The sequence below is a fragment of the Ictalurus punctatus genome, chromosome 11, assembly GCF_001660625.3.
Source record: "Ictalurus punctatus breed USDA103 chromosome 11, Coco_2.0, whole genome shotgun sequence".
Taxonomy (NCBI): domain Eukaryota; kingdom Metazoa; phylum Chordata; class Actinopteri; order Siluriformes; family Ictaluridae; genus Ictalurus; species Ictalurus punctatus.
The window spans coordinates 27,743,268-27,769,801 of record NC_030426.2 but is presented as its reverse complement, the minus strand read 5'-3'; the positions used below and the strand labels follow the sequence as shown (position 1 = coordinate 27,769,801).

The 26,534-nt window shown below is 40.7% G+C and overlaps 2 protein-coding genes across 2 annotated transcripts; both read right to left on the bottom strand.

The window, feature by feature from the left end:
* Nucleotides 1-5,205: 5,205 nt before the first annotated feature.
* On the bottom strand, nucleotides 5,206-9,011 carry LOC108272229 (serine protease 27). Its single transcript, XM_017480528.3, has 7 exons — nucleotides 8,903-9,011; nucleotides 8,556-8,576; nucleotides 8,290-8,458; nucleotides 7,914-8,185; nucleotides 7,347-7,492; nucleotides 7,040-7,215; nucleotides 5,206-5,519 (listed from the first exon to the last, which is right to left on the bottom strand). The coding sequence occupies exons 1-7, from the start codon at nucleotides 8,949-8,951 to the stop codon at nucleotides 5,513-5,515; spliced, it is 840 nt and encodes a 279-aa protein (XP_017336017.1). The 5' UTR covers nucleotides 8,952-9,011; the 3' UTR covers nucleotides 5,206-5,512.
* A 12,570-nt stretch (nucleotides 9,012-21,581) lies between these two features.
* LOC108272230 (serine protease 27) lies at nucleotides 21,582-24,596 on the bottom strand. Its single transcript, XM_017480529.3, has 7 exons — nucleotides 24,471-24,596; nucleotides 23,528-23,548; nucleotides 23,237-23,405; nucleotides 22,861-23,132; nucleotides 22,377-22,522; nucleotides 22,070-22,245; nucleotides 21,582-21,955 (listed from the first exon to the last, which is right to left on the bottom strand). The coding sequence occupies exons 1-7, from the start codon at nucleotides 24,517-24,519 to the stop codon at nucleotides 21,949-21,951; spliced, it is 840 nt and encodes a 279-aa protein (XP_017336018.1). The 5' UTR covers nucleotides 24,520-24,596; the 3' UTR covers nucleotides 21,582-21,948.
* Between the last annotated feature and the right edge of the window lie 1,938 nt (nucleotides 24,597-26,534).

Below are 26,534 nucleotides of genomic sequence, written 5' to 3'. Positions count from 1 at the left end.
CATGACATTCCTATGTTTAGAGTTAATTACAAGTACATTTGACAGACAATTTTCACACTAACATTTGGAAGTGCAATATTTTTTTTATTTTTATTGTGACACAAAGGTTAATTAAACAAAAAAAGCAGACATTTCTTGGTTGCACATGTATTCACGCACATAGGGGGTAGAAACATCTTTGGCTTGTCACAGATTCTCAATCACATTGAGGTCTGGACTCTGACTGGGCAATTCTCACACATTGAAGCACTCCAGTGTTGCTTTGGCCGTGTGCTTAGGGTCAGTATCCTGTTGGAATGTGAAGCTCCAGACCATTCTCAAGTCTCCTGCAGACTGGAACAGGTTATCCTCTAGGGTTGCCCTGTACTTTGCTCCATCTATCGTGTCCTTAATGCTGACCAATTTCCCAGGTCTACCTGATGAAACATATGCAACAACATGATGCTACCACAACCATGCTTCAAGGCAGGGATGGTGTTCTCAAAGTTATGGTTTCTGCTAAACCTAGAACTTTGTGCCAAGGACAAAATTTTTAATTTTGCCCTCCTCACACCAGAGAAACCTTTCCCACATGTATCCAAAATGGCATTTGGCAAGCCTACAGTTTATGACTTATTTTTCTCTCCTCACCACTTCTCCATAAAGCCAAGCTTTTTGGAGTGTCAAGGTTATGAGTTGTCCTGTGATCAGTTTCACCCATCTGAGCTGTGGATCTCTCCAACAACACCTTCAGAGTTACCCTTGGCTTAGAGCATTAATGCTCTTCTAGCTGAATGAACAGAAATCCCCACAGCCACACCCCAAAACTTAGCGGAAAGCTTTCCCAGAAGGGTGGAGCTTATTATAACAGGTGAAATAAATCTGGAATTCAACAAACACATTTGTCACACAGAACCATGACAGACCTGGTAGCTTTTTTCTTAATTTCCAATGGGAAACCAAATACTGTATATTTTATATTTGTGTGTCAACAAATCTGACTCAAGGTTTATAATGACATAATTAGTTGGCACAGATGTATTACAGCAAGCCACCATCCCAATGATATAATAGCATGTCTCAATACCTACAGGAATGACATTTAACCAGTGGCATGACATTCCTATGTTTAGAGTTAATTATTACAGGAATAGAAAGGGTAAAACCTCTTACAGTAAAATGCTACAGAATAAACAACAACGCATCATTTCGAGAAGTCACTACACGAAAAATAGCATTGCATAATCACATCTTACATAAAGGCATAGCGGAAAAAAACTTAATAACACAGCTTACAAAAATCATGCAAGAAAAACAGCACATGCTTGCATTTTGGTTTATGAAATTTATAATACATTTCCCACTAGTACCTGTTTTCATTTTTAGTACCTGTGCTAGTCTGTTATATTTTCAAATACACAAGTGTGTGTGTGTGTGTGTGTGTGTGTGTGTGTGTGTGTGTGTGTGTGTGTGTGTGTGTGTTTTAATAGCACTGTGGTCTTTGACAAATGGTCCTGGTGCAATCATTTTCTCTTCACAGTCTTTTAAACATGCCTTAAGAAAACACGCAGAGAAACGCTTACCCTGTCAGTATATGAAGCATATTTATGGTCAATGTAGATATTTATTGTTACCAAAGTGATATATACATATACAGTTCGTGCACGGTGTATTAAATAGAAATACTCAGTGAACTTTCAGTGAAAGCCCTCGATGGGAGAGGGGTTCAGGATGTACATGGAATACATCACACATGGAGTACAGGGTGTGTGATTGGTTTTAGTAGAAAGGTGTTATAAGTGGGAGCAGTTATATATGAAGGTGTTAATCCAGGTGGGGTCCTCTTACTCTTATTGAGTACTCTTACATTTCTAAGAAGAAAAAAATAACGCTTTTTATTCATTATGTTTTTATTTAAACCTTCAAAGTACTCATTACAAAAAGGTCTCTTCTTCTCTGATCCAGCTAATCACTGTATGCTATACGTCAGTTGCATTTTATTTACATTTCAGTTTAAACTCTGGCAGATGGGATTTGGAAGTGGTTCCAAAAGTCTCCAATGTTCCAATGTTCCAAAGGTTTCTGATGCAAAGAATAAACAAATATACAGGATATTGGTTTATATTTGGTTTTGTGAACTTTCCTCTCTGAACACAACTTTTTTGAATGATTTGTCTCAGCAAAGATATGGCTGATCCATAGCTCTGGTTTTATGGTTATAATCATACATATACCTATCAATAAGTCAGTAAAAAAACCAAAACTATATATATATATATATACATATATATATATATATATATATATATATATATATATATATATATATATATATATATATATATATATATGTCAACATTTCAAGCTCTAGAAAAAGAATCTGCTTCTGACGATTAGATAATACATGAGATGACTCAGCAATCAAGAGGCTCATTATAAGTAATTAAAGTCGATTACAGTATGTAGGCTGGTGTACATGTAGTAACATACAAGACTTCAAACATTCATCATAATTTCAACAAAACTTAAATACAATGGCTAAATATTAAATGTATTAACCCACTGAAGACCTGGGAACAACAACTTCTGTCCAGGAGCCTGTACCATGAAGGCAGTTGAACAAACTCAGGGTTACAGGATTAGTTTCGAGTTGACAAAACCAAACCAATCCAATCGGGCTTTATTGGTACCATGACGCTGGTTATCAGCATTCTCTGCCAACTCAGGTTTTGATCCTTAAGCTATGATTAGTCCACTTGAAAAGCAAGTAATTATATTGGAATTTAAACCTACACTAACCGCAGACAGCAATACTGTTGAGGCTGCCAAAGCTCAGGAACGTTGCTGATTGTGTACATGCGTAAGTTTACTTTTAAAGGCTTACAATGAGAATAAACGGATTGAAACTTATAACGCCAACATCTTTCATGTAATTTCATTTAATATAAATGTAAATTGTTTTAATTAAATGTTCCTCTCCAAAGTGCTCTTCTTACAGTTTGCATTGGGGAGTTGAATTAGATGCGTCACTTATATATCCCTTTGCTCACAGCTGATTGGGTTTTTCTCTTACCCAGAACATAACCCGCCCCGGAGCAGGTTAGCCATGGAGCGTAAGTTACTATGGCAATGAACACCGGCAAAAGCCGAGCCACTTTCATGGTACATAATACCCAGGGTTGGCACAAACTAAACTGAAACATACCTGGCTAGACACCTAAACCAGCTTCATGGTACAGGCCCCAGGTGCAAGACCATTTAGTGCTTTATAGGTCAATCTTAAATTTGATTTGGAGCCAATGCAGTGTGGATAAGATCGAGGTGATGTGGTCGTATCTCCTGGTTCTAGTTAGGACTCTAGCAGCTGCATTCTGGACTAACTGGAGTTTGTTTATGCTCCTACTGGAACATCCAGACAGTAAGGCATTACAGTAATCCAACCTAGAGGTGACAAAAGCACACAGTAAAATCCCTAGTGTTGAAATAATACCCAGAGTGTTTATTTGAGTCCAATGGACTTATATAAACACTGTAGGGTGTGAATTCAACACTGTGGGTGTTAAATCAACACTAGTGATTTTGCAGTGCATGAACTAATATTTCTGCATCATGTAGTGACAATATATTTCTTATCTGAGCAACATTTCTGAGATGAAAGAAGACTATCCTAGTAATATTATCTACATGAGCATCAGATGATAGACTGGAGTCAATAATCACTCCAAGGTTTTTAACTGCTGTACATGATGAAACAGAAAGAACATCCAGAGTTACTGTGAGATCAGAAAGATTATTTCTAGCTACACGTGGGCCTAGTACAAGTTCTTCTGTCTTATCAGAATTAAGTAAGAGGAAGTTAATAAACATCCAACGTCTAATGTCCTTTACACATTCCTCAACTTTACTAAGCTGCTGTCTGTCATCTGGATTCGCTGAAACATACAACTGTGTATCATCAGCATAACAGTGGAAGATAATTCTGTGTTTATGAATAATTCTACCCAGTGGTAGTGTAATGGGTATGGAAAATACTCCATAAATTTAATGTGTAGAATTACACAAAAAGCATGTGTACCTGGTGTGACTGCCTGTTTGTCTGAGTATTTTTCCGTTTATTGTCATGATGTCATTGGTTTGTGTAATTTCCTGTTTTGGCTTCTCCTCTTCCCTTTCGTGTTATGGTTGAATGGGAGAGGTAGATTTAATTTTGAATTTTCAGTAATCTTGTTTCATCTTTATTTAAATCATCATTTATATACTTGTATACCCATTTTAGTTTGTGTGTATAGTGTTATTTTATTTATCTGTGTGATTATTTTTGTTGTTTTACCCTTTTTTTGAGTGATTTTTTTGTATTTTGTTTCAACATGTGCCCTTTTGTGTTATGGTTGAATGGGAGAGAGAGAAGAGAGAATAAACAGAGTTGACCCAGTTGCCGTCCGCCTACGTTTTTTTTCTGGATTAAATAAAACACACAACGCAGACTACAACCAGTTAAAGTAGCATATATAAAGAAAAAAGCAGTGGGCCTAAAGGAAAAGGAAAATGTAAGGACATCTGTCCATGAACTGAATCTGAAGAGAAAGTGGGTCATGCAGCAAGACAACGAGTCTAAACACACGAGTCGTTCTACCAAAGAACGGTTAAAGAAGGATAAAGTTCATGTTTTGGAACGTCCAAGTCAGAGTCCTGACTTTAATCCAGTAGAAATGTTGTGGAAGAACCTGAAGCGAGCGGTTCATGTGAGGAAACACACCAACACCCCAGAGCTGAAGCTGTTCTGTACTGAGGAACGGGATAAAATATCTCTGATTTAGAGATATCTCTGATATCTCTAAATCTGATGATGTTTTGGGTTACATTTATGCAGAAATATAGAAAATTCTAAAGGGTTCACAAACTTTCAAGCACCACTGTACATCTACAAAATGATAACGATTAGTCAAATAAGACTTGAGCCAGGAGAGCGCTGTTTTCTTAACTCCAGAAAGATTTCCTAGTCTATCAAGGAGAACAGTATGATCAATGATTTAAAATGGTGCACTAAGGTCAAGCAACACATGCAAAGAGTCACAGACCCTGATCTGACTGTGGGGTCAAATGACGTGCTGTAGCTTTATTATTGCTGATTATGTGCAGTAGCTGTATGAATATTCGAATGTTTATGTTGTATAGAAAGTTTTCTATATTTAATCAACATGAAATAATAACTCACCAGCCAAGAGGTTTATGTAGGTAATTAGCATTTAATTATGTACTTAATTAAAGTGATTACATTATAAACTATCAGCTGTACATGTAGTATCATATAAGATGATTATCACAACATTCATCATTATTACAACAAAGCTTAAATACAATGGTTGTATATATAGAGGATTTATTAGAATAATCTCAGTAAAAAAATATATAAATATAGACCTGTATTGAAAAACATATAGACATTCTGTGTAAAATAATAAATGCTGCTGTTAAATTAAAATGCGTTAATTCTGCCGGATCCATCAGTACCGCCACCGATCGTCCCACTGTGTTAGTACCTGGGAAGACACAAGAACACATTATGACCAAGTCAATGACTCGTGGCCTGAGATTGTTTATATATATATATATATATATATATATATATATATATATATATATATATATATATATATATATATATATATACATTTGCTGTGCCCTCCACTAAAGAAGGCTATGAAGAATTGTCCTTGTTGTTTAACCTTTGAGCTTTTGTTAAAAAAAATCACAAAAATACTTTGCTCTCATGGATCTCAAACAATTGCAAAGAAAATACAGGTTTATAAAAAAAATCTTCATTAAATATAGGTGTGCAACAGTTATTGGCACCTCTATCAAAAATATATTTGAAGTATATTCCCATTGACATTTTACATTTTCTTGAGTACACTTGGGTGACTAGGAACAGGAGATTGTTCAACCATGACTTCCTGTTTCACAGGGGTATAAATATGAGGTAACACATAGGCCAAATTCCCTTAGTCATTCACAACAATGGGTAAGAGCGAGGAATATAGCTGTGATGTGCGGCAAAAGGTTGTAGAGCTTCACACAATGGGGCGTGTCTATAAGAAAATAGCACAAGCATTGAAAATGTCCATTTCACCATCAGGGCAATAATTAAGAAGTTCCAGTCAACTGGAAATATTATTACATTTACATTTATTCATTTAGCAGATGCTTTTATCCAAAGCGACTTACAAATGAGAAAATACAATGAATCAACCTGGAATTGGACGTGTGTCTATATCGTCTCAACGCACTGTGAAGAGGACGGTTCGAGTGGATAAAACATCTCCAAGGATCACAGCTGGAGAATTGCAGATGTTAGTTGTGTCTTGGGGTCAGAAAGTCTCCAAAACTACAATCTGAAGTCACCGACATCACCACAAGCTGTTTGGAAGGGTTTCAAGAAAAAAAATCCCTCTTCTCTCATCCAAAAACAAACTCGAGCGTCTTCAGTGGGCCAGAAACTACTGGAACTTCAACTGGGATCAGGTTCTATGGTCAGATGAAACCAAAATAGAGCTTTTTGGTAATAAACACCAGAGGTGGTTTTGGTGCACACAGAGAGGTAGCCATATGTAAAAGTACCTCTCATATGGTGGTGCCAAACCTATGGGGTGAACTGAAGAGGAGAGTCCACCAGTGTGGACCTCGAAATGTGAAGGATCTGGAGAGATTCTATATGGAGGAACGCTCTCAGATCCCTCGCCATGTATTCTCCAACCTGATCAGGCGTTATAGGAGAAGACTCAGAGCTGTTATCTTGGCAAAGGGAGGTAGCACAAAGTACTGACTAAAAGGGGGCCAATAACTGTTGCATACCTATATTTAACAAAGATTCTTTTGATAAACCTGTGTTTTGTTTGCAATTGTTATCCATGAGAGCAGAGTATTTTTGTGAATTTTTGTAACAAAAAAATCAAAAGGTTAAACAATAAAGATAATTTTTCACAGCCTTCTTTCCTCATATTTACCAAGGGTGACAATATTAGTGGAGGGCACTGTATATGTTCATAAAAAAATATCTTACGTGACAAAGCCAGGCAAGTTTTGGCCGACGACGCTGGATATCCAGGTCTGGTACTGGGACACCAGAGTATACACACCAGGTGAGAAGCGCTGAGCACAGCCATTACCCCAGCTAGTGATACCAGCCTGAATCCAGACTGCACCCTGCTTAGTCACAAGAGGACCTCCAGAATCCCCCTTTTAAAAGAGAAATAACTTTTGTTGTTTTTATTGTTAAGTACCATACACAATTCTATTATGTGTTCACACTACAAGGATGAGCTAGGTTGTATTATTCAGATATTTCTTCATATCGTATATCTATGTACCTGACAAGTGTCGGTGCCTCCTTGGATATAACCAGCACACATCATGTTTGTGGTAATGGATCCAAATCCCAGTAGAAAATTACAAAGATTTGTACTGAAAGTGGGCACCATTGCCTCCTGCAGCACACCAGGAGATGGCAATTGCACTACAAACAAACACAAACAAATACAAACATATATTAAAAAAGCAATAAATGTTAGCCCAGATTGTCTGCCAGAACCCACCTATGCACCCATTTGCTCTGCTTTCGGGTTTCAGGTTCATCAACAACTATTCACAACCCTTAAAATCAGCCCCAATGAGGAACAGAGTCGCCAGATAGAGGAATTTCGGGCAGCTCATTCTAGATTAGTTGTAGCCACCCCAGGCACTTTCAGAATCCTTACACAATTTCCTGTCATTTGTGTCACTGATCAGCAACCAAACCCTGAACACCTCTACTACTACTGAGACACTTACGTGATGATGCAAATTAAAAAACCTCTTCAGTTGATAAGCACAATATTGGTATGCTTAAATTTGCAAAGAAACCTAAGTTTGTTCGTGCCTGTGTATATATAATTTACCTCCAGAGGCAATGCTTCCCCAGCCTGAGATCCAGCAATTGGTGCCATCTGGAAAACGGATGCCTTGACCTGCCAGGCACACTGGTCTGATGTAGTTTGTGAAGGTAACAGAGGAGTTCAGTTGTAGAAGGGCGATGTCATTGTTTTGGGTTGCAGTGTTGTAGTTGGGGTGAAGGATCACCTGTGTAACACCTCTTGCAATTTGATTGGGATTAGAGCCATTTAGAGTATGTTTCCCCAAATACACAGTCAGGCCAGAAGGGATTTTTTTGCTGAAGGGATAAAAAAAGAAATTCAAGTGTTTATTAGTTTCTTCAGTTACCTTTCTGAGTAGTGTCAGTACAGTGTTATGTGCAGAAATGTGTGTGAATTTAACCTGGAGAAACAGTGGGCTGCTGTCAGAACCCAGTCTTTGTTGATGAGCGATCCTCCGCAGAAATGGCCCCCGTAAACAGGGCTCTGTAAACTAACCTGCCATGGCCACACCCCATCTGAGGCATTCTGTCCACCCACAATACGCGTGTTAAAAGGTGCACTACCGCATTCTGAAAAAAAGATTTACATCAGATACAATCCATTGTCATGAACAGAGGAAACTAAATGCAAACAGTGGAAGTGATTAAGATTAAGAAAAATACCTACCACTGAGCTGGGAAAGGGAACCTGCAATGAGAAAAAGAATATGTGTCACAAAATGCAGTGTTGACTCTGTTGTAATAGAATATATGGTTTGTATTCAGAGTTCAATTATTTATATATTTATGCCAAAAGTCCTATTAAGAAGTTACATCAGAACTGTGTATGCAGGATCGAATTAGCCTAAAACAGTAGCCACATTTGCAGTGATTAATGTGATAATTAGAACTGTGAATATTCATGCAGCAATGTTTTTCTTTTGAACAGTTTTGTGTTCAATTTCCATCACAGGAAATGTAAAAATAATTATAAAAACCTTTATCAGCTAAGAGTGATAATTGCAAATGCCTTACCTTTTAAGTACAGGACCAGGGCCACGACCACACACTGATATCTCAGCATATTTGCATTCAGCGCTCTGTCTCTGTAAGTCAGCAAGTACCCTTGTCCTCTCTCAGCACTCTCTTATATCTACCCAGTATTGCCACAACTAACAGTGTTACTGGTTAAACCTGTTCCATCAATTACCCAATTACACATACAGTTCAAATAAATAGTTTGAATTCCATGAATCTGAGAGTGGAGAATGACACTTGGCAGCAGGTCAATACATACTATACCTTACTAAATCCTTATTACCACCAACAGGGCATAGTCCTTTGCCAGGATGTCTATGAAGGTGGGGCCACATTGAAACCTGTCATCGTTCAGGAAGTGTATTTTTAACATCTTAATCTTGATTTCCCGCTCGTCATGATAATTGCACATCAAGTATGTAGACTATATATAGTTTGACTAACCAAAAAACTAACTAGTTTGACTAACCAAAAAATTGGTAAAAATGTAAAAGGAAGACAATCCACTGATATATTGTTATATTAGAAAATATAAAAGTTTAGACATAAATGAATGTCCAGAGAGGACAAGAGCACTTGGTGAGTGCTAATATACGGAGATTTCAATGTGTGGTCGTGGCCCTGATCTTATATTTAAAAGGTAAACCATTTGCAGTTATCAGTCTTAGCTGATGAATGTCTTTATAAATACCAGTTTTAATAATAATGACTATAAATGGTCTGCACTTATATAGTGCTTGTTTTTTTTTTTAACCTTAGTGGTTCTACAATGCGCTTTACACTGTGTCTCATTCACCCATTCACACTCACACACCAATGGTAGCAGAGCTGCCATGCAAGGCGCTAACTTGCCATCGGGAGCAACTTGGGGTTCAGTGCTTCGCCCAAGGACACTTCGGCATGTGGAGTCATATGGGCCGGGAATCGAACCTCCAACCCTACGATTAGTGGACAACCCTCTCTACCACCTGAGCCCCAGCCACCCCACATTATAATAGGAAATAGAGCACAGACTTGTTCGAGAGAAAAAGATGCTGTTTTGCAGTTTAAGCTACTAGGAAGTTTTGTTTGATGATATAAAGAATATGAAATCAGTGTGTAAGATTTTTCCAGCAAGACTATGTCAGCTGGCAGAGCTGCGGTCAATGCTTTTCTTTAAAATAAACAAATCCAAAACACAATCTTAATCACAGAATCCAAAGTCAGGCAGTGGGTCGGGCGATGTACAAACAGGTATTCAGAGGATAAGATAATAATCGCGAAACATGAAAAGAATCAAGGAAATAGCAAAGATAGTAAATATGAAAAAAATTAAACATAACAGAAACACCAATCATGAAACAAATGCTTGGAATGTCAGATGAGAAACAGAGCTGAATGAATACTTCACAAAGAGTCTGTGATGTGAGCATCCTTATGTAGTGTTGTGGTGATTGAGTCCAGGTAAATGGTACCAGTAATAAGGTGAACTTGAGTGTGTGAACTGGGAGTTGGTGTCCACAGCACCAAGAAATATGGACAGAAGGGTCACATATTGGTGTAATAATCTAGTCAGTAAGAGGAACTTGAATGTCTGAAGAAACAGACATGCCACATTCATTTGGTTATTCCTCAGCACTCCTGAAGCAGACTCCTGCGAAACCACACCCCCACCTGCCACAAATCGATTACCATTTTATCTGTATGAGGTATATATATATAAATATAATTTTCTAAAAACCAGCGGTGCTATAGCATTACATTGTACTTAATTCAACAACATTAGGTGTAGAACTTTTCCTGTTATAGTTCAGGAAGTAATAAATTTAAAATCCCTGCTTTTGTCATCTAAGTGGAGTTATGACTCTAATTTCATATCAAGTACGTAGACTGTAAATGCTATAATCATTTCCGTAAGGCAAGGGGGATTTCTAAAAGTAAGGTAGGACATTCCAGTGACACTGAGTATTATACCACTAATTGTGTGAATATCCCTCTTCCTTAGGCACCTTGCAGATGGCTGGTCTCATGGGTTTTGAATGTTGGTAATGAACCATATAGGTGTATGCAAAAGTTTAGGCACACCTTTCCAAATGACATATTTTGTTGCTTATATTTTTTCAAGTGAAAAGAAGGTACTGTTAATGCATAGATTCGTATATTTGATTAACTTAAAAAATAGAAAACAATACTAATTGTGGCATGTGCAAGTTTGGACACAGAGCTTGCAGGACTTAAAGTCCCAGAACTCAGGCCAATTGACTCAACTGGGAAGGTCAAGAGTTGTCATTAGGAATAATAGTTCCAGTGCGTAATAAATTCTCTGACCCTTCAAACACTGCAGCAGTCCCTGCTGTCATCCCTGCTGTGAAACTGAATAGTGCATTATAAGCTGTAACTATTGTGGTGGAAGGTTTTTGCTCTGAAGATCCAGTCGGATCACTACTGCAGAATGGCTCCAGGATACAGGCCAAGAGAGGGAGGGAGAGAGAGAGAGAGAGAGAGAGAGAGAGGGGGAGAGAGAGAGAGAGAGAGAGAGAGAGAGAGAGAGAGAGAGAGAGAGAGAGAGGGAGGGGGAGAGAGAGAGCGCGCGTGAGAGAGAGAGAGAGAGAGAGAGAGAGAGAGAGAGAGGGAGGGGGAGAGAGAGGGGGAGAGAGAGAGAAAGCGAGAGGGATAGAGAGAGAGTGAGAAAGAGAGAGTGAGAGAGAGAGAGAGAGCGAGAGCGAGAGTGTAGTTGTCCTCTAAAGTTCTGCATCTGGAACTCCCAGCTGAGACACTTTCACATACACATGTCTGGCCTTTCAACATTCAATATCTGTTGTTATACTGTAGGACCCCTGTCCATTCAGTAATGCCGCCACTTGCTCTCAGGACTGAAGATTTTTAAAAAATGCTGTAACTTTACTACAAAAAGTAAATGATGACAGGCTTGAAATCTTTCCAAGATCAATACTTTGCTTACTATATATAATACTTAACTTTGTTCCTTTACTTTATTTACTCTGTGTGCACTTGACCTAAATTTCTGTCTAGCAGATTATCACATACCATTTCTGTAGACTGGAAGTTACAATTATAGACTTTCCAGCTACGGACCAGCTTGAGATTTGGGGTATGACTGGGTACAAGTCAAGTTCAACACAAGACAGTATAGTAACTACTAAAACAGGACAATAGGCACAATAAGTGACAGTGTAGCGACAACCAGTACACAGTTCTAGTGTGGAAGTGTCCGATATAATAAGTAGTACAAAAGAGTAACAATATAATAAAAAATGCTGGGATTGTAAACATAGCATGCTATGACAGCAAAAACATGGAATATAGTAGAATGTGCAAAAATTGCAATGGCAGTGGGATGGTGTTCAGTTCAGAATGTGTGTGTGTGTGTGTGTGTGTGTGTGTGTGTGTGTGTGCTTGTCAGTCCAGTCTCTGAGTATTGAAGAGTCTGATCTCTTGGAGGAAGCCATCTTTGCAGATGCAGCATGTGGTGTAAATGGTAAATGGTCTGCACTTATACAGCACCTTTTAACTTTATCTTTACACTGTTTCTCATTCATACGCCCCAATGACAGCAGAACCGCCATGCAAGGCACTGGCCTGCCATATATTGCCCAAGGCATGTGGAGTGGTGTGAAGATAGATGAGTTTGGTGGAGGGACTGTGATGAGTTTGGTGGAAGGACTGTGCTGAGTATGGCGAAGGGACTGTGCTGAGTCTGGCGGAGGGACTGTGATGAGTTTGGCGGAGGGACTGTGCTGAGTTTGGTGTAGGGACTGTGTTGAGTTTGGTGTAGGGACTGTGATGAGTTTGGCGGAGGGACTGTGATGAGTTTGGTGTAGGGACTGTGTTGAGTTTGGTGTAGGGACTGTGATGAGTTTGGCGGAGGGACTGTGTTGAGTTTGGTGTAGGGACTGTGATGAGTTTGGCGGAGGGACTGTGTTGAGTTTGGTGGAGGGACTGTGCTGAGTTTGGTGGAAGGACTGTGATGAGTTTGCTGTAGGGACTGTGATGAGTTTGGCGGAGGGACTGTGCTGAGTTTGGTGGAAGGACTGTGATGAGTTTGGCGGAGGGACTGTGATGAGTTTGGTGGAAGGACTGTGATGAGTATGGCGGAGGGACTGTGATGAGTTTGGCGGAGGGACTGTGCTGAGTTTGGTGTAGGGACTGTGTTGCGTTTGGTGGAGGGACTGTGATGAGTTTGGTGGAGGGACTGTATTGAGTTTGGTGGATGGACTGTGCTGAGTTTGGTGGAAGGAACTGTGATGAGTTTGACAGAGGGACAATGCTGAGTTTGGTGGAGGGATTGTGCTGAGTTTGGTGGAAGGACTGTGCTGAGTTTGGTGAAGGACTGTGCTGAGTTTGGTGGAAGGACTGTGCTGAGTTTGGTGGAAGGACTGTGCTGAGTTTGGCGGAGGGACTGTAATGAGTTTGGTGGAGGGACTGTGCTGAGTTTGGCGGAGGGACTATGCTGAGTTTGATGGAAGGACTGTAATGAGTTTGGTGGAGGGACTGTGCTGAGTTTGGTGGAGGGACTGTGATGAGTTTGGTGGAAGGACTGTGCTGAGGATGGCAGAGGGACTGTGCTGAGTCTGGCGGAGGGATTGTGATGAGTTTGGTGGAGGGACTGTGCTGTGTTTGGTGGAAGGACTGTGATGAGTTTGGTGGAGGGACTGTGATGAGTTTGGTGGAAGGACTGTGATGAGTTTGGCGGAGGGACTGTGATGAGTTTGGTGGAAGGACTGTGATGAGTATGGCGGAGGGACTGTGCTGAGTCTGGCGGAGGGACTGTGATGAGTTTGGCGGAGGGACTGTGATGAGTTTGGTGTAGGGACTGTGTTGAGTTTGGTGAGGGACTGTTCTGATTTTGGTGGAAGGACTGTGATGAGTTTGGTGTAGGGACTGTGTTGAGTTTGGTGTAGGGACTGTGATGAGTTTGGCGGAGCGACTGTGCTGAGCTTGGTGTAGGGACTGTGTTGCGTTTGGTGTAGGGACTGTGATGAGTTTGGCGGAGGGACTGTGCTGAGTTTGGTGTAGGGACTGTGTTGCGTTTGGTGGAGGGACTGTGATGAGTTTGGCGGAGGGACTGTATTGAGTTTGGTGGATGGACTGTGCTGAGTTTGGTGGAAGGAACTGTGATGAGTTTGACAGAGGGACAGTGCTGAGTTTGGTGGAGGGATTGTGCTGAGTTTGGTGGAAGGACTGTGCTGAGTTTGGTGAAGGACTGTGCTGAGTTTGGTGGAAGGACTGTGCTGAGTTTGGTGGAAGGACTGTGCTGAGTTTGGCGGAGGGACTATGCTGAGTTTGATGGAGGGACTATGCTGAGTTTGATGGAGGGACTGTGATGAGTTTGGTGGAAGGACTGTGATGAGTTTGGCGGAGGGACTGTGCTGAGTTTGGTGGAAGGACTGTAATGAGTTTGGTGGAGGGACTGTGCTGAGTTTGGTGGAGGGACTGTGATGAGTTTGGTGGAAGGACTGTGATGAGTTTGGTGGAAGGACTGTGCTGAGGATGGCAGAGGGACTGTGCTGAGTCTGGCGGAGGGACTGTGATGAGTTTGGTGGAGGGACTGTGCTGAGTTTGGTGTAGGGACTGTGATGAGTTTGGCGGAGGGACTGTGATGAGTTTGGTGGAAGGACTGTGATGAGTTTGATGTAGGGACTGTGATGAGTTTGGTGTAGGGACTGTGTTGAATTTGGCGGAGGGACTGTGCTGATTTTGGTGGAAGGACTGTGATGAGTTTGGTGTAGGGACTGTGTTGAGTTTGGTGTAGGGACTGTGATGAGTTTGGCGGAGGGACTGTGCTGAGCTTGGTGTAGGGACTGTGTTGAGTTTGGTGTAGGGACTGTGTTGCGTTTGGTGGAGGGACTGTGATGAGTTTGGCGGAGGGACTGTATTGAGTTTGGTGGATGGACTGTGCTGAGTTTGGTGGAAGGAACTGTGATGAGTTTGACAGAGGGACTGTGCTGAGTTTGGTGGAGGGATTGTGCTGAGTTTGGTGGAAGGACTGTGCTGAGTTTGGTGAAGGACTGTGCTGAGTTTGGTGGAAGGACTGTGCTGAGTTTGGTGGAAGGACTGTGCTGAGTTTGGCGGAGGGACTATGCTGAGTTTGATGGAGGGACTGTGCTAAGTTTGGTGGAAGGACTGTGATGAGTTTGGTGGAAGGACTGTGCTGAGGATGGCAGAGGGACTATGCTGAGTCTGGCGGAGGGACTGTGATGAGTTTGGTGGAGGGACTGTGCTGTGTTTGGTGGAAGGACTGTGATGAGTTTGGCGGAGGGACTGTGATGAGTTTGGTGGAAGGACTGTGATGAGTTTGATGTAGGGACTGTGATGAGTTTGGTGTAGGGACTGTGTTGAATTTGGTGTAGGGACTGTGCTGATTTTGGTGGAAGGACTGTGATGAGTTTGGTGTAGGGACTGTGTTGAGTTTGGTGTAGGGACTGTGATGAGTTTGGCGGAGGGACTGTGCTGAGCTTGGTGTAGGGACTGTGTTGAGTTTGGTGTAGGGACTGTGTTGCGTTTGGTGGAGGGACTGTGATGAGTTTGGCGGAGGGACTGTATTGAGTTTGGTGGATGGACTGTGCTGAGTTTGGTGGAAGGAACTGTGATGAGTTTGACAGAGGGACTGTGCTGAGTTTGGTGGAGGGATTGTGCTGAGTTTGGTGGAAGGACTGTGCTGAGTTTGATGGAGGGACTGTGCTAAGTTTGGTGGAAGGACTGTGATGAGTTTGGCGGAGGGACTGTGCTGAGTTTGGTGGAAGGACTGTAATGAGTTTGGCGGAGAGACTGTGATGAGTTTGGTGGAGGGACTGTGCTGAGTTTGGTGGAAGGACTGTGCTGAGTTTGGCGGAGGGACTGTGATGAGTTTGGTGTAGGGACTGTAATGAGTTTGGTGGAGGGACTGTGCTGAGTTTGATGGAAGGACTGTGATGAGTTTGGTGGAGGGATTGTGCTGAGTTTGGCGGAGAGACTGTGCTGAGTTTGGTGGAAGGAGCTTGAAAGCTTGAGTTATAACATTGAGAAATTTTTTATGGAGGTCAATGGGAATTTTTGGCCATTTTGGCCACCTGTACTGTGAATTCCATAATTCCGAACTTCAAAAAGATACAGCAACTCAAGTCAGAACAGACTGAAAGTCAGTGCTGACCTTGGTGCATGTAGTTTGAAAGCCCTAGGAGGAGATACAATTTCAATTTTGGGTCTCAGAAGAAGAAGAAGTATTTTATAAGGGAAAACAGTATGTTGGCTTTCTCAATCCATCATAATTAGAAAATTCTCAGAAGGGCAAAAACTTTTTCTCCTCCTTAGCATTCATGCTAACATTCACCCGCTATCACTGATTGATGACGTTCAATCCACACTTTTATCTCAAAATCTCTCTGTTATTTCTCTAATCAGTTTTGTTTGTTCTAAATCTATTTTCCTCTTCTTTTTCAGGATCGTCTAGTTGGAGCATCAGGAGCAGATTCACCAGCCTTTCAGAAACAGTGTAAAGTGCTTTGTAGAACCACTAAAGCTAAAAGGTGCTATATAAGTGCAATCTACCTGTGCAATTCATGTCTTTGACCAAATTGCACTGAAATGAATATTGTCATTCTCTATTGAAAATATGATTTGAATTCAAAACACATTAGAAAATGTGAAATTAACTCACTCAGACCTTACCTTTTAGCGAGAAAATCAACCCTTTTTTAGCAGAACCGTGGACTAAAGTGGCAGGAAGCAGCAAGTCAAATTTGTTAATGTACAGTACTTGTACTTTGGTGAGTGCCACTGCACTGGCTCCAGGATACAGCCCAGGACAGTGAGTGTGCCTGTGTATTAAATTCCTGCATCTGGAACTCCTGCATGCATCTATAACTCATTTACTTTACATTTATTCATTTAGCAGATGCTTTTATCCAAAGCGACTTACAATTGAGAAAATACAAGCAAAGTGGATATATCAAGCAGAGAACAATACAATTAGTGCTACCATACAAGATCCATTAATTGAGTTCCAGAAGAAGCAAAGTGCAAGAGTAATTTTTTTATTTTTTATTTTTTATGGGTTGGTTAGGTGTTGACGGAACAGATGGGCCTTTAGTTGTTTTTTGAAGATAGTGACAGATTCTGCAGTCTGGATTGAGGTTGGAAGTTCATTCCACCACTGAGGAACAGTTAGTTTGAAGGTTCTTGAAAGGGACCTTGAGCCACACTGAGTAGGATCTACTAAGTGTCGGTCATTGATTGATGGCAGATTGCATGAGGGAATGTAAGCCTTCAGGAGAGAGTTGAGGTAGGAGGGTGGTGTTCTCTTTGGGTTCTCTTCGGCTGGTTGAAGATGAGCATTTTGCATTCTGAATCATTTGAAGGGGTTTGATGGAGCTGGCTGGGAGGCCCGAGAGTAGTGAGTTGCAGTAGATCAGTTTCGAAATAACAAGAGCCTGGACTAGTATCTGTATAGCCTGTTCGGGGAGGTAGGGTCTGATTTTCTTGATGTTATACAGGATGAACCTACAGGACCATGCAGTTGATGAGATGTGGTCTGTAAAGGTCAAGCTGTCATTGAGATCACCCCAAGGTTCCTGGCCATCCTGGTTGGCTTGAGTGTGGTTGAGCCGAGCTGTACAGTGAGGTTGTGGTTTATTGAGGGACAGGCTGGGATGACAAGAAGCTCAGATTTTACCAGGTTGAGCTTAAGATGGTGTTCCCTCATCCAGACCGAGATGTCTGACAGGCAAGCAGAGATACGTGCAGAGACAGATGGATCTTCAGGCTGGAAGGACAAATAGAGCTGGGTGTTGTCAGCATAGTAGTGCTATGAGAAGCCATGAGACTCAATCACCTGCCCCAGAGATGTAGTGTAGATAGAAAAGAGCAGTGGACCCAGAACTGACCCCTGTAGAATGCCAGTTGTGAGTTGCTGAGTTTCAGAAATACCTCCCCTCCACAATACCTTGAAGGATCTGTCTGAGAGATAGAATTCCACCCAGTGCAGAACCGTTGCGGTGACGTCCATGCTGGAGAAAGTTGACAGGAGGGTCTGATGGTTCACAGTGTCGAACGCAGCAGAGAGGTCGAGTAGGATGAGGACAGATGATCTAGAGGTCGCGCTTGCTAGTCGTAAAGCTTCAGTGATGGAAAGCAGAGCAGTCTCTGAGGAGTGATTGCTCTTGAAGCCAGACTGCTTGGTGTCTAGGAGGTTGTTCCGTTTTTGAAAATTGGAGAGTTGATTAAAAAAGGCTCTTTCAAGAGTTTTGGAAAGAAAAGGGAGGAGGGAAACAGGTCTGTACTTGTGAACCGCAACAGGGTTAAGTGATGGTTTTTTATTTTTTATTTTATTTTATTTATTCATTTTCATGTGATTCATTTTCATGTGATTCATTTACATGTGATTCATTTTCATGTGATTCATTTACTGATTTGCTTCTCTTTAAATCCAGTTTTAGACTGTGATATTACAAAGGTCCTTCCAGATTATTACTTGCCACACTGTGTGAGATAACCCCAGTAAAATTGCCTGAATTCTATAATATAATTTGTTCACCATGTTAGGTTTAAATCCTCTAAAAACAGATTCGCAATTGGCTAACATTACTCCATTCCAGTTCACATCCTTCAAAGCATTGGCATGTTTTGTTTACTCTCACAATCCCCCAAACACACACACACCCAAAGTCTCCATAAAAAAAAAATGAGACAGCAGTGTTTCCCACAATAACCAAAAGTTGTCCACAATATGAAAACAACTCGGAGAGTAAGCTGAACTAACCAACAAAATTACCAAGACAAAAAGTTCCAGTAAGAGAAAAAACCCCTACTGACTTCAAGTCTGATAAACAGTCTGCGCACAGTAACAAATATGATGTCCTTAACTTTTAAAGACTTGTAACAAATAATATAACAGCGTAGGACGTAAAGCCGAGGGAAAAACACTAATACAATTAAATAAACAGAAACTCTAACACAGTCAGAGGCTCAAAACAGAGAACCACATTATTACAGAGGTAGATTTAAGAGGAGTGAATCCACAAAATCTAGGCGAAGTAATGCAACGACGATATCTTCAATAAAAATCCGAATTCTGTAGCGCTGGAAGGCCGAGTGCAAAAAATAAAAATAAAAGAAGAGCGGAAAAGACGAAGCTGTGTAGGTGATGCAGTTCACCCTGATATCAAGCGTTTAACATAGTCTCCTGCTTCCTCCGCTGAAATAAAGTCCTTCTGAACACGTTATGTGTAATGCGAAGCCAAGCTGGGTGAAGTATTCCATAGTTAGCGCCCTCAATACCACGAAGTTGACGCCGGACCTCGTTAAACGCAGCCCGGGCCCAGGCTATCTTGGCTGTGTAGTCAGGGGAAACGGAAATGGTCAAATACCTCATTGTAATCCGCTGGAGCTCTCTTGCACGGCATAAAATGTAAACACAGTCACTGTGATAGTGGAATCTGCACACAATAGCTCGTGGTCGTTCACCAGGCTTGGGCTTCGGCTGAAGGGTCCGGTGGGGCTGGTCCAGAACCGGTTCCTTCTCCAGACCAAACGCCTCTTTTAACAAGGCCGCTACAGCAGCAGTTGTACATGTTTCAGCGCCTTCCGGAACTCCGACTATCCTAACGTTTTCACGGCCTGCAGGTCAAGCTGGATAGTAGACAGCGCAACCCTGAAAGTCTACTGGAGCTCCTTTTCAAAAATATCGGCGATGTCCTTCCTCAGTGAAGCCAACAGCTCAAACCTGAGTGCGGCGAAGTCAAAGTCACTGCTCGGCGACGCGGATTCAGGGGAAGAAGGAGACTCGCTCGTGGTGCGCACACTAGGCCTCAGTCGTGTCTGAATGCTACCACGGGTTTTCATGTTCTTTCCAGACATTTTAACGTACCAAAAAGTTAAAAGTGCAAACAAGGAAACGGAGCAGAATAAGTCAAAATCTATTGTATGACCGAAAAGCGCTAATTAATTACAATTTTAATCAAAATCAGCAGAGCCTCCAACTTCGCATCCTACTCCATCGAACTCCGAATTCAAATTCAAAGTGATGGTTTTTTAAGCAGTGTGCCCATTCAAGAAACTCTCACATGCTTCTCTGGCCTTTCATGATTCCATATCATGTCATGGTGGTGTGTATAATCAAGTTGCCTGCAGTACCATGTCTCACCCATTTTTTCCATGTCTCTTTCCTCAAGTCAGTTTTTCCAGGACCCTTCAGAAATGCCACCACTTGCTCTCATGATTGAAGGATCCCCATAAAATATAAAAGTACTAAAAGATTTAACCTATTTACAAAAATCAAGGAGCAGTTTGTTTTGTAAACCATTCAGGACAGGCTCAAAATCTTTCCAGGATCATTATTTACTTACTGTACATAACACTTAACTTCCTTCCTACCCTGGTATTTTCTGTGTGTGCACTCATGACCACTCTTCTGATTTTTGATGCCACCCTTCCAATCACCCTTCCATGGTATGTTGGCAAAGCTCTGATATTTTCTACTGAAGCCAGTGGGTGGGCCTGAAACCACAATGATTTCTAAGTTTTTATACAACAGAGTTAGAAATTGGAATAAGTGGCATTACCCTGGTCCCCTGTTGAGAGCACCTTGCCACATCCCAGAGGCTATTGTTTGTCAAGTTACAAGCAACATTTTCCGATGTTTCTCCACATTCCCTTGGTCACAATAAGCTCATAGAGCCCCACATAGAGACCAGAAATGGTTGTGCATAACCTTTTCTATCATTTGCCCAAACTTACTAAGCAAGTATTCCAGAAGGAGCCATGCTTGATATGTGATTGGTCCTGATTTGTGATCCTTGTGCCCACAGCAGACAAGGCAGTCTGGTTCGGTGTGAACTTTAGAAAAGTGAATGTGCTCTCAAAATTTGAGGTGTGCTCACTGCCTCACATTGACAAACTGCTTATGCCACTTTTACCTGGCACAGGATTTAACTATGGGAACCCTAGGCAGATCCCCAGCATCCCACAAAAAAAACATTTCATTATGGTAATACTAAATTGTCACTCTTACCCCAGCCACATACCAACATCTCATATACAGAATCCTTTGCCTTCCTAGTGCATATAGCAGTGTCTACCTAAATGATATATAATTATGTATAGCAATGATTGGCAGCTGCATGTACAGCAGTTGAGACTCACAGATGGGACTCATGGCAAACTCATAATTGTGGCATTAACTGACAGAGAAAAATATTTGTTGGAACTGGATGCTGAGGTAAGAAAATGTCCGTCTCTCTGTGCTAATTTCATAGTTAGTATTTGAGTTTGTTTTTGATATGGAAATAACGTGTTCAGAAATGCCATTTGTCTTATAATAAATTGCATCAATGCTGCTCTCATAGAAACATGCCTGCAAGCAGTGTCTTCATTCACTCTTCCTACCTAGCAGGCTTGGACAGTAAAATACAGCTTAGGAAAACAACTATTTGATGCCATCAGTGTTCTCACCCTTTTATCCTTTTAGAATATTGTACCCAATGGCAAGATGTTTGTCTGTTTGATGTGTCTGTAACCCTAAATGTATTGTGTTTCATTTGCATACTAAAGACATCGAGTGCATTACCTAATGCATTAAAAGATTCACAACAACATTCATATCCATCGTTTCTTATCATCTTTATTGCCCCTTTCCTAGACTAACACTCAGTCTGAGCAGGGATGCTGCTGATCCGTATCTTTCAGGTTATGGTTATAGTTGGTTTGAAAGCAAATCTTTCTAGGATTGTTTCAATGTGTCAAGCTCTATAAATGTTTCTGCTCAAGCAACATATACCTGTGCATGAATTGTTCACAATTAGGCAGATGAAAGGAAACTCAGTAACCAAGAGGCTCATGCAGGAAATTATTTAATTTTAGAAGTAGTTAATTATCTTGTGCATATGTAACACAAACATCATAATTACAAAAAACTCAAGTATAATGTTCATGTATATAAAACTTATATACAAATAAATACAGACATGTATAGTAAAATATGTAGATATCTCATGTAAAATAATATATTTAATAAAAAATGCTTTCATTTTGCCTAGTCCATCAGTACTGCCACCAGTCCTCCCTCTGTATTAGTACCTGACAAGACACAAGTACATATTATGACCAAGATTTACTGAATAGCTGCAAAAGCCAGTTAAAGACTCCTTGCCTGAGTTTGTTAAATATACTTATGAGCAGATGATGTCTTACGTGACAAAGCCAGGCAAGTTTTGGCCGACGACGCTGGATATCCAGGTCTGGTACTGGGACACCAGAGTGTACACACCAGGTGAGAAGCGCTGAGCACAGCCCTTACCCCAGCTAGTGATACCAGCCTGAATCCAGACTGCACCCTGCTTAGTCACAAGAGGACCTCCAGAATCCCCCTTTTAAAAGAGAAATAACTTTTGTTGTTTTTACTGTTAAGTACCATACACAATTCTATTATGTGTTCACACTACAAGGATGAGCTAGGTTGTATTATTCAGATATTTGTTCATATCGTATATCTATGTACCTGACAAGTGTCGGTGCCTCCTTGGATATAACCAGCACACATCATGTTTGTGGTAATGGATCCAAATCCCAGTAGAAAATCGCAAACTTTTGTATTAACAATGGGCACCATTGCCTCCTGCAGCACACCAGGAGATGGCAGTCGCACTACAAACAAACACAAACAAATACAAACATATCTTAAAAAAGCAATAAATGATTGCCCAGATTGTCTGCCAGAACTCACCTATGCACCCATTTGCTCTGCTTTTTTTAGACAACACCAGGTTTCAGGTTTATCAACAACTGTTCACAACCCTTAATCTCAGCCCGATAGAGGAATTTCGGGCAGCTTGTTCTAGAGTAGTTGTAGCCACCCCAAGCATTTTCAGAATCGCAAATTAAAAAACCTCTTCAGTTGAAATTTACTTAATAAGCACAATATTGGTATGCTTACATTTGCAAAGAAACCTAAGTTTGTTCGTGCCTGTGTATATATAATTTACCTCCAGAGGCAATGCTTCCCCAGCCTGAGATCCAGCAATTGGTGCCATCTGGAAAACGGCTGCCTTGACCTGCCAGGCACACTGGTCTGATGTAGTTTGTGAAGGTAACAGAGGAGTTCAGACGTAGAAGGGCGATGTCATTGTTTTGGGTTGCAGTGTTGTAGTTGGGGTGAAGGATCACCTGTGTAACACCTCTTGCAATTTGATTGGGATTAGAGCCATTTAGAGTATGTTTCCCCAAATACACAGTCAGGCCAGAAGGGATTTTTTTGCTGAAGGGATAAAAAAAGAAATTCAAGTGTTTATTAGTTTCTTCAGTTACCTTTCTGAGTAGTGTCAGTACAGTGTTATGTGCAGAAATGTGTGTGAATTTAACCTGGAGAAACAGTGGGCTGCTGTCAGAACCCAGTCTTTGTTGATGAGCGATCCTCCGCAGAAATGGCCCCCGTAAACAGGGCTCTGTAAACTAACCTGCCATGGCCACACCCCATCTGAGGCATTCTGTCCACCCACAATACGCGTGTTAAAAGGTGCACTACCACATTCTGAAAAAGAGATTTACATCAGATACAACCCCACTGCTTAATCAAATGTCATCATAATCTGACTGAGCAGAACAGACATTTAATGCCTACAGAAAACAGGGGAAGTCATTAAGATTACCTACCATTGAGCTGGGAAAGGGAACCTGAAATGGCGAAAGAGTTGCGTTAAGCACACATAGTAAGGATGTTATACCGAAATTGCACTTCAGAAGTTATACCAAAGCTGCACACAATTCTGACTTGGAATTTAAATCCAGTTTTCTTGCTGAGTACGAGCTTCAGTGAGGAGCAGCATTCAATCAATTCAATTACATTCCATTTGATTTAAATAGCACTTTAAACAATAGACATTGTCACAAAGTCGCTTTACATAAATCTGAATAAAGATTAAAGATTTAGATTTATCCCTAATGAGCAAGCCTGAGTCAACAGAGACAAGGAACAACTCTCTGACGTGACATGGGAAGAAACTATGAGAGGAACCAGAACCCAGTGCCACTGACAGTTTTATGTAACCACAATATCTCTTTACTGAAATTGAGGTTTTTGGCTATAAAATTTAATTATCATCCTTTAATGATCATGAAAAGCTTTTTTTTTATTATTAACATGGAGGACATTAGAGACACATCTTAATCAGACATATTATCTCAAGGACTATAACAGAGGAACGATCAGTCAGTGCATCTTTAAATTTATGTGCACTTTTTTTTTTAGAGAAGTGTGCATCAAATTATTTAATTGCATAATCTTATTGCATTATTTTATTAATTTGATGTCTCAAAATACAAATTAAAAGGGTGATAATATAGCCTACAACCAGCACACATGTTATGATTTCATGATTTTGATTTAGTATCTTTTGGCTTCATTAAATTGTCTGTACAATCAATGGTCAGTGCATAATATAATCAAGTTCAACTCTAACTATTCATGCAGCATTGTTTTTCTCTTGAACGGTTTGGTGTTTAATTTCCCTTCGTAATATAAACATTTATATAGTATAAAAATGATATTAAAAGTAAATATAGAAACATTCATCAGTAATAACTGCAAAAGCCTTACCATTTAAATACAAGACCAGGGCCAGCACCACACACTGATATCTCAGCATCTTTGTATTTGGTTCTCTGTCTCTGTCAGCAGTTGTCCTTGTTCGCACTCAACATCTTATATATACCCAGTCTTCTCACAACTAACAATGTTAATGGTCTGACATCACTGTACTGTCCTCCTTTACTAGGGAAATAACATTTGTATAAATTACATAATTTCCAGTCTACACTCATAGCATGCAATTATCTTTGTGACAAGAACTCACAACTCACAAGTATGTGACAGAAGAAAACAAACAGGAACAACTAGTACTTCCTTAGCTATAACTATGAACTGGTATCCAGGGTGTAATCCGGCATGCTTGGCTTATTGACTGTGCTTTTGGTAAGTACTTTCAAACTTTTCATATTTTATTATCTTATCACTTTTAATATTTTATTCTTCATGAGAGCAAACAGTGATATTTCTGCAGCATCTGCAGGGCTCCTGGAACTACAGGGTTAAGGTGAGAGACATGGATTGAGGGTGATTTATAGCATAGTTGATGCAGCTGGATTCTATTTATCTCCCTATTCGTGCATCGGTGAATCTTAAAAGTCTGACACAACGTGTACAGGAGTCTCAGGTGCAGGCCTTTTATGGACCACACTCACTCTCTTGTTCTGTTTTCTGGACCCTTCCTGCAGTGGTGATCAGCCTGGCACTTTAGTGTAAGGACCTCTGACCCAAGTAGATAGAACTAACAGTATGTTGTTGTTCTCAAACTCATGTCACAACACGTCTTTAAATAAACATATAAGAACTATGTTTGTTGTTCCAAGGTGTGGCTGTTGATGACACCTAACCTTTCCATCAGTGGGTGGGGGAGAGTCCAGACTCACAATGTGAATGTAAGTAAGCCTGCAATGGAAACCAATGAATTCCAGCAAACTGAATCAGATGAACGCAGAGGAACGCATTCAGGGCAGACCTGGAAAAGGTATCAGACAAGCTTTAGAGAAATGATTCACCAGATCCAGTATGGTACTGTTACCTTCTGATTCAAGGCACTCCACTGAAAGGTGTTTCTAAGGCCTTTGGGGTGCTGGTAAGAGTTCTAGATTGCCATCATGTAGTTGTTTGGGAGTCTTGGCGTGATCACAAACAGAACAAGACCTGATGCATTTCTGAACATCAGGATGTAGACTAGGCCTCCAATACTAATCTGACAGAGTATTAGAGTAAATAGATCTGACAATCATTTAAAGTAATGATCAAAATCTCACTATCATCACTCAAAATAGGATGGGTTCTCTTTTACGCTTGTTCCTTACAAGGTTTCTTCCTCATTCCGTCTCAGGGAGGTTTTCATTGTTGACACAGGCTTGCTAAAAAGTGATGCATACAAAATTAATTCTTGCTTTTGCCACCTTGAAGGTGTACAAATATAGTGCCCTGCTGCCTGGAATTTCCCATAGGTTCAAAAACAAGCCCCAGTTAGTTGAAAATGCAGCAGCCTTAATTTCAGAAACATTGCTTACACGTTCATGTTCAAGACTCATTTTCTGGATATCTATGATTTGTTTGATTATGGTTCATCCATCCATCCTGAAATATTTTTTGATCATAGAATTTTTATTGAAAAGTTACATTTTACATAACACCCCACCCAACAACCCCAACAACAACCACAGCCAAAACCAAAAGAAAGGGGGAAACAAAAAAACAATAAACAAACAACCAAAGAAAAAAACAAAACTAAACAAAACAACAAAAAAAACCCCACAAAAAAACAAAAACAAAAAACTAACAAACATAAAACCCCAAAACAACAACAACAAAAAAGGGGGGTAAGATGATCAGGAATTACAGTCCACCTCTCCTCAATACACCACCAGGGTGCGTACATCATTGAAGTAGGTAATAAATTGTGCCCATTTTCCCAAAAATGAGTCACCCCTGCCTCTGATGTTGTACTTGATTTTTTCAAGTTTTAAAAAGAAGATTAAATCTTTAAGCCAGACTGATATAGAGGGGGGTTGTGGAGAGGTCCAAGACAACAGTATTCTGCGCCGAGCAAGTAACGATGCAAAG